This window comes from Glycine max, chromosome 7 (genome assembly GCF_000004515.6).
Source record: "Glycine max cultivar Williams 82 chromosome 7, Glycine_max_v4.0, whole genome shotgun sequence".
Lineage (NCBI taxonomy): Eukaryota > Viridiplantae > Streptophyta > Magnoliopsida > Fabales > Fabaceae > Glycine > Glycine max.
In genome coordinates, this window is record NC_038243.2 from 36,753,749 (window position 1) to 36,762,007 (window position 8,259).

Consider the following 8,259-nt stretch of genomic DNA (forward strand, 5'->3'; position numbering starts at 1 on the left):
GAAACCTACTTCCGCGTTAAAAAGTAACGCATTTCAATTTTTCGAAGATAAAAAAAGACTCAAATTTTTGTAAGTATGAATTCTGAAGATTTTAATATTTATAGGAATGAAAAATATATTTTAACCTCTAATTTAAGTGTTAAAAGATGTCACGTGACTCGGATTCGTCAAAGTCTAATTCCGATAAAAAAAATAACACATTTCAATTTTACAAGAACAAAAAATATAATAAAAAATTTAGAAGAACGAATTTTAAATTTTTCATTATTAATAGAGACAAAAATATATATTCTATTTTATTTATTTATTTCAGAAACTAAATTTTTTACGCAATCAAAATGATCATATTTGCCCATGGAAATTAATAATAAGTTTCAATATCTATAAAACCAAATGAATAAATTAAACATGTTTAAAAATATGTTGTTCTCCTCCTCTTCCTCCTTGGTGTTGCTCCTTTGACTCCCCGGAACCAGAGCTGCCATACGCCCATAACTGCTTCTCCAACTTCCTTAAGCAGTTTTCCGACCTCTCTTCTCTTCTCTTCTCATCTCATCTCTTATCTTCACCAGTCACCACCCTCTCTCCCCAACTTCACGTGATAGTTTCAAATCCAAAACGGTGCGTATTATCACCGCCGCAAGAGACCCTTTTCGCCGTTCTCATTGGATCCTCCAATTTGATTCTGCAAAGCGTCTCTGTGTGCTCTACAATTACGAAACGAAACGAGGTTCTTGATGGGGTTTCATAAAGTCTCTCGCTTTTTCTTTTAATTTGGTGGTTTAAGCTCTGCATAAAGACCCCTTTAATTAGAATCCGATTAAAGAGAAAGAAAAGGTGGTGGTAGTGGTGTCGGAATCACAATGCCAGAGGTTAGGATCATTGCCAAGAATTTCATGGACATGGTGGCTTCCATGCCTGCCATGAAGCTCGATAAGCTCTATGAAAACGGATTCATCTGTGAAGCTATTCTCAGGTCATTTTTTTACTACCTTTTTTTCTTACTGGAACCAAGTTACTGATTATTTTGGGTTCAAAGTTTCCTTGTGTTTTATTTTTTTGGGAAATCAGTTGTGGATATTTTGCATACTCATTCAATTTGCCTCAGTAACATATTCTTACCCATTCACCCTCCCTTCATAAGTATGGTGTTAAGTTTTAATAGTTTTTGGCCTTTTTGGAAGAGGAGTGCTAGTAATAAATTCTCTAACACGCTCTTTATGTTGGTTGAATTAAAATTTATTAGAAACTACAAAATCATGAAGGTGATTTAAATAAGAAGTGAGGGCGATAAATTTCTGTGATCTCTTATAAATTTCAGTCTATAACAGATAATGTGTTCAAAAGGGTGTGTTGCTAGCCATTGTGTTTTTTTGGAATACAAAATATCCTCAACTTGATGCTGCCATTATAGTGGAATTACTATTATGGATTATCTTTTCACCTATAAGTTCAGAGTTAAGTGGGGTAGAGAATTTAGTTTCTCGAGTATTATTTTGTGGCTTTAACAGACATATGTTTTAAAACGTTAGGTCTGTTCCACCTCTTGCGAAGAAATATGTCATACAGATGCTGCATATTGATGTGCCAGTGGCAGCTAAATTGTTGGAGGAATGGGTGCTTCCGGCTGGAGTTTCAAAGCACAGAGTGGCCATTGATAGGTTGGTTCAATTGAGAGTTTTCCTTGAAGCTGTTGACAGGTATGCATTTATTCTCTAATGAAACGTTTTGTATTTTTATGTTTCTGTGAAAATGAAAAGTAGACATTTGTGCTTTGTAATGGTTCAAGTTGATTCAATTCATTTCAAATGACAATTGGATAAATGCTGCTCTTAGTATGGAGAGTACACGCCTTTTTTGCATCTTGTAATTTGTTTAATTGTCTTTGTGATAAAATCTTATTTTATTTTTGACATGTTGTAGTTCGACGGAACATATTTGCTTATCTGATTTGCATGCTCCATGGCATGCATGATATTTGTTTGCTTTCTCCTTTGTTTCTTTCAGAACATATTTGTGTAAAGTTATCAATCGCTTCATAGCATTTAATACTCAATACTGATCACTTAGCTCTATTCATTTTATTCTTCAATTTACAAGTAAGAGAAACTGATATTGATACGTATGTAGTTCATTTCTGTGGATTGTATATATTCTTCTTCTCTTTATGTGTCTTTGCGTCTAGCTAAGTTTCCATAGTTCTAGAACATCACTTTTAGCATTTTACCAGTTTGGAGCCTTGCCTTATCCCATTTACTTCAGTAAGTTTTTCCTCTTTCTGGCAGGAAGAATGAAAAGACTTACAAAGTTAATCCAACATTTCAGAGAAGTCTCCAAAAACTTTTAGTACAAGGGTGAGTAATACATCATTTTTTCTTCCTTTTCTGTGGATGGACCATGGTAATCATTAGCTTGTCTTGTTCTCTCGCTGCTATGCTGACTATTCTACTTTATGTATGATGGGTCATGGTTTAATTAGCCTATATAGGCTGAGAATGGTCTCTCCATGAAATTAAATGACCATAGTCACTCCTCTATTCTGAATTTTCAAGAAGAGCAATTATTGTAATGTAATTATTAATATGTAGACTGTAATATTTGCTTTAGCTGGTAATATTTCCTTGTGATTAAATATGGCAGTGGAACTTTGCCAAGGGAATCAATGCCTTCTAATATTACTGTAAGGCTCCCAACATTAGAGAATCTTGAGGCTTATGCTCTAGAACAATGGGAGGTACAATGTTTGATCTTCTCATTCCATTTTTTTTAAAAAAACTGTACATCTATTTATTTTATTTCTTAATATTATTTCTTTCATAAGTTACTTTAGTTATTTGATGTACAGCACCTTGCTTAAATTTTGGCTAAAATGAAGCCTTTTATGTGACTTTCTTTTGCGATGAACTAGTGTTTCTTATTGCAACTTATAAGCCCAAGTCAGGTTGAAAAGCCCTTAAATATTAGCTCTTCCTTGATGAAGGTTTTCCAGCGGCGTATCCTGAGTCACAGGTTTTGTTTCCTTGGCAGTAGTATTTCTCATTTGTAGCAGTTGCTTGTATGTGTGTGTATTGAAAATCTCATGTTTGATATCATTTTCTCATGTGCAAATACAGAGACAAAGAAGCTCCAAAATTAACTGAAAGTGGTTTCCAGTTTTTGGTATGCGCCAAATTATTTATAAGCCAATTGTATTTAATGTAATGCATTCTCCTAAATATAAAGATTGTTCCTTGTGAATTACAGCTGATGGATACAAATGCACAGCTTTGGTACATCATCAGGGAATATATCTCTAATTCTGAGGTAGCTCTAACCAGTGTTATGAAACCTAGTCCGGTCATTGACCTGGTCGAGGTAGTGGGTCAGTGGTCCAACTGGCAGGCCAGTAATTGGCCTGGTTTGATCCAGTATATATTAAAAATTCAAAATTATATATGTATCTATTACATATAAGTATATAACTAACATTATTCGATTAAGAAAAATCCATCCATACTCCAAAATCTAAAATAACAATTAATAATAATGAGACATCAAAATGACGACGTAGAGGTGGTCCATTTTTTTTTTAAATTGGGCGGATCAGACCAATCCAACCTTGGCCGGGTCAGACCGGTCCAGGGATTTGGTGACCTAACCGGCAGGGTCAATTGCATGACCAATCTGGTTAGGCCACCGGGTCTTGGTTGGACCAGTCCGACCGGCCGGGTCGAACTGGGTTTCATGACACTGGCTCTAACTTTTTTTTTTTAATAATATTTTTCCATTTATTTTCTAATGCTCTTCATTATCCAATTTGATGCAGGATAGAGGTGTTGATGCAGCTGATTTGATCTCATTCATGCTGGAACTTAGTTTTCATGTCATTGGGGAGGTAAGACATTATGGTTCTTTGATGAGAATTTTGTTGCATAAAAACTTATATTATGGTGTTATTAGAGTATGCAACTGCAGCAGTTATTCAACTGCTAGCACTGTGTAGTTATAGAGTGTTAGTTCTGTTTTGACAGCTGTCTCAACATCAATTCTATCTATATAAACTCATCTGTACTACTCTATTACTTGGTTAATGAAATCCCTTTTCATCTCCTTTAGAATTCTAATAGTATTCTACATTACTTGCACAAGTGTTGGACTAGTCAGACCTTTGCTTTCTTGTTCCTTTTTTCTCTATAGCTATGATTACTGAAACTGTTACTTCCTTTTCATGTAACCGGAATTCATTGTGACTTTGACACTTAATTTTTTTAATGCTTCAGGCTTATAGTGTTGACACATTGACTAGTTTTCAGAGGACCATAATTAATGACCTAGCAGACCTTGGATTGGTAAAAATTCAGCAGGTTATAATACTTCCATGCTTATCTTTTCAGACGTGACAAGGTTCATGATGATTTTAATTGTATATATTTATTCATTAGAATTTGTCTTCTGTTTCTTCTTTTTGTGACAACTTATAGGGCAGGAAAGGGAGTTGGTTTATACCTACTAAATTGGCGACCAATCTTTCAATGAGCTTGGCTGATTCATCATCTAGAAAACAGGTTTCTTATTGGTTTCAGAATGGATTTATCTTGATAGAAAATTTTGAACATGGCCTTGTTTTACGATGGGGTTTCTTTTAGGAAAACTCCTTCACAGACGTGCTGAATAGTGAAAGGCTCAGTAGTATCAATGTGTTTGTTTGTTTCAGCTGCATTTTTTCCGTTGTGCCTTGTTCACATAGGGTGGCTTATTCTTCTCCTTATATTTCCTTCTTTCCTTCTAATAAAATTTACGCTTCAATAAAAAAAGTAAACTTTGAAAATTGATTTAGATGATCTTTTGGGTTATACTCTATAGTTTTTTTTAGTATTAATGTGATTTATTTCAATAAATACGGCCAAGTTGTTTTGCTTCTTCATATGTGTGGATTACTGTTGTCGGTTAGGTGTTTTGGTTTCTTCATCTCAATCATTCCAAGTTTGCATAAACTTGTGTTCTTTAGAGTTTCCAAGTTTTACTGGATTACACAATACACGTAGGAGATGTGTTGATTCTTGTTCAAGAATCTTGTGTTGACTGATCATCACTAACTACCCAGACTGATGACCGCTTGACATGTCAATTAACCTTTGGTTGGCTTTAATGAATGAATTATCTTCTGTTATTGTAACACTAAATATGCCTATTTTGAAAAATAAAATAAAAATTCCTGTACGATTGTGAATATTAATGAAAAAAATGTCATTCTATTTAATATTTTCAGGGATTTGTGGTTGTGGAAACAAATTTTAGAGTTTATGCTTACTCAACTTCTAAATTACATTGTGAGATATTGCGGCTATTCTCAAGGTATGCCACCAAATACTTTGTAGAATGTTATATTTTGCAATTTGTGTCAAAGAAAGCTTCTAGTCTTTCCTTATTTTTTCCTGGCATTTGTGTTTTGGAACTACATAATACTTATAGATATCAGAAGTTGTTCTTCCTGGATAATATTTTTGGAATATCCTTAATTTTTCTGGCACTATTTGTATATGAAACCACTAATTAGCTATTAAATTTTGAGCTGCCTATTTCAACAAAGTATCATTGCTTAGTATCAATGCGTGTGGTGTACACAGGGTAGAGTATCAACTTCCAAATCTTATTGTTGGGGCTATTACGAAAGAAAGCTTATATAGTGCTTATGAAAATGGCATTACAGCAGAGCAGGTAAGTATTAGAAAATAGAAATTTGTGTGTAATATCTGCTTTTATAATATAATACTTGGTTTCTGCAGATAGATGGTAATGATTTATTTCTTGCTATGCTTTTGTTAGGAATAAGGGGCCCATTCCTAAAGTGTATTCCAGAAGGATTAGGAAGATAGCAAACCTAACTGATCCACAAGTCAATTAGTTAAGTGGTCACATGGATCAGTTAGGTAGCTAGGAGTTAATTGTTATAAATAGCAGTGCAGTAGATATTGCATAGGTAGTTTTTGGGGACACTCATTGTGGAGGAGAGTGCTGAGACACTTGAATTCTCAGTAATCAATAGATAATTACTTTCCTTTTTCTCTCTCTACCTCTGTGTACTGTTGTGTGAATTCTTCTATTTGTGGATACCAGTTGTATCAGTTTTGTCTATTTGCCCCCTGAATGTTGTTTTGACCATTTCACTTTTGTAAAATAATCCTTTACATAAGTAGTTCTGCTGCAGGAATTTATTAAGCTAGTCAATTTTAGACATGATATGGGGACTAGCCTCAACCTCAACCCTTTCTACCCACTGACCTTTCATTTGAATGACCTACACTGATGAATAGATGAATTTCTTTACTGCTATACACTTCCTCACCCTGACATGCTTGTATTCACTAAAGCTTTTGGCATTTTTTTACTATTGTTGTAGGTTAGTGTGCGTTTGTTTTACAGTTATCACACATTCCAATGCACGTTCACTCAAATCCATCTCTCTAGTGTCATTATTGTTAAAACAAAAACACCTTTAGTCTTTAAACATAAGCCTATACTAACATGTTTGAGTTGACTTTTGAAAGTTTACTATGAACAATATCTTACACAGACAACCACCTGCGTTGATGTTGCAGATAGTCACTTTCCTTCAGCAAAATGCTCATCCTCGTGTTGCAGAGAGGGTACCATCTGTGCCTGAAAATGTCACAGAACAGGTTTTTGATCTTAATATTGTGTGGTTGCACACACGCATATGTACTGTTTGTTTTCATTTTCTGATATGTAGCATTGTAATGGTGACAGATTAGGCTGTGGGAAGCAGATCTAAACAGAGTTGAGATGACAGACACATATTATTACGATGAGTTCCCTTCCAGAGTAAGCAACTTAGCATCATTGATTTGAGAATAAGCCCTTGTGTGTGTCTTATTATTTGTATAATTTGTGAGCAGGATGTGTTTGAAGGAGCATGTGACTGTGCTAGAGAATGGAATGGTTTGTTGTGGGAAGATTCAAAGAAGATGCATATGGTTGTTAAGACCGAGGTACATCCGTATGTACGAGATTATTTACGCCGTCAAAAGTAACAGCAAAGGCAACACCATCTCATGCATCCTGGTCCTGCCAACATGCAAATGGAAAACCGGGGGGAAAATGCATTTTGAGCTCCTTTTAGAATTTTTTTTAAAAAAGAATGTATTTGCCTTCAAGGTAAATTAGTTTTGACTTCCTTTTTTTTTTGGTGTTGGGAGGGGATCCTTTTATTACTTGAATGCTGTGAAACCTTTTATATATATATAATTAAAAATTTAAAAGTTACAACTTTAGTCAAAATATTTTTAAGCGTAAATTTTTCCAATGGTTAAATTAATTAAATTAAAATTTTTATATCCATATAATAAAAAAAACTACATATGTCCCAATACCTTTTTTTTTTTGTAAATTTAATGTTTTCTATACAATAATAATATATTGAAGATGAATGGATATTAGATTTTATAATTATTTTAATTCAACCGTATATTTTAGAACAAATTACACTTGCATCCTTTGATTATTATTATTTTTAATTACATTCATCATCACTCTTTTTTCATTCTTACATTAAACCTCTTTAATGTTTGAAAACATCACATCAATATCCTCTTGTATAACTAATAGTTAACATAAGTAGTAACGGTGTGTTCTTTAATAAGTAGTCTAGTGTTCAAATTCTAGCATTGGTATGGAGTAAATTGTGTTGGAAGGAAAAATACCTACCTTGTGTGTGCATAAAGTTATCGACGAAGATTAGTCAATACTTTTGCAAAGTTACTTTGAACAAATATCTTGTTCAACAAAAAAAAAAAAAACCTCATGTATATTACACTAATTCTTTTTAATGTTAAAAATATTACATTTATATCTCTTCTAAGAGGTGTTGTAAACATTAAATAAAGAGTATTGTGTGACTAAAAATCTCAAATGTAATTTACTTGGTTATAGGACCACCACTAACATTTTTTCTCTCCAATGGAAAGCATAGAATAAAGTAATATACTGTTAACTAAAATTGATGACCGAGCGAGTACATTGTGTATCTTTAAGAAAACATTAGTCGAATTATTTGTTTGTTTACCCTAATTTTACTGAGATGATATGATAACCCCGGATAAACTCAACATTCATATAAATAGCAAAATTAGAAGAAAAAAGATGAAGAAAGAAAGAACATATGAAAGTATCAATTTTGATGATCTTGTTCCTAAATCCAAGTTCCAACTAGTTAATCTTGTAAGACTGAGTATGATTCAAATTGCAATTGTCAATAATTGA

At 33.5% G+C, this 8,259-nt stretch overlaps 1 protein-coding gene across 2 annotated transcripts; it reads left to right on the forward strand.

The window, feature by feature from the left end:
- Positions 1-400: 400 nt before the first annotated feature.
- On the forward strand, positions 401-7,263 carry LOC100777843 (general transcription and DNA repair factor IIH subunit TFB2). Of its 2 annotated transcripts, none has more exons than XM_014778120.3 (15): positions 401-976; positions 1,533-1,700; positions 2,286-2,354; positions 2,641-2,734; positions 2,909-3,009; positions 3,114-3,159; positions 3,244-3,303; positions 3,806-3,874; positions 4,260-4,343; positions 4,461-4,544; positions 5,249-5,334; positions 5,607-5,697; positions 6,579-6,659; positions 6,748-6,822; positions 6,897-7,263. In XM_014778120.3, the coding sequence occupies exons 1-15, from the start codon at positions 864-866 to the stop codon at positions 7,029-7,031; spliced, it is 1,356 nt and encodes a 451-aa protein (XP_014633606.1). In that variant the 5' UTR covers positions 401-863; the 3' UTR covers positions 7,032-7,263. The 2 variants fall into 2 exon arrangements, with proteins under 2 accessions (XP_014633606.1, XP_040873284.1); XM_041017350.1 differs by having other exon boundaries at positions 409-976; positions 2,942-3,009.
- The last annotated feature ends 996 nt before the right edge of the window (positions 7,264-8,259 follow it).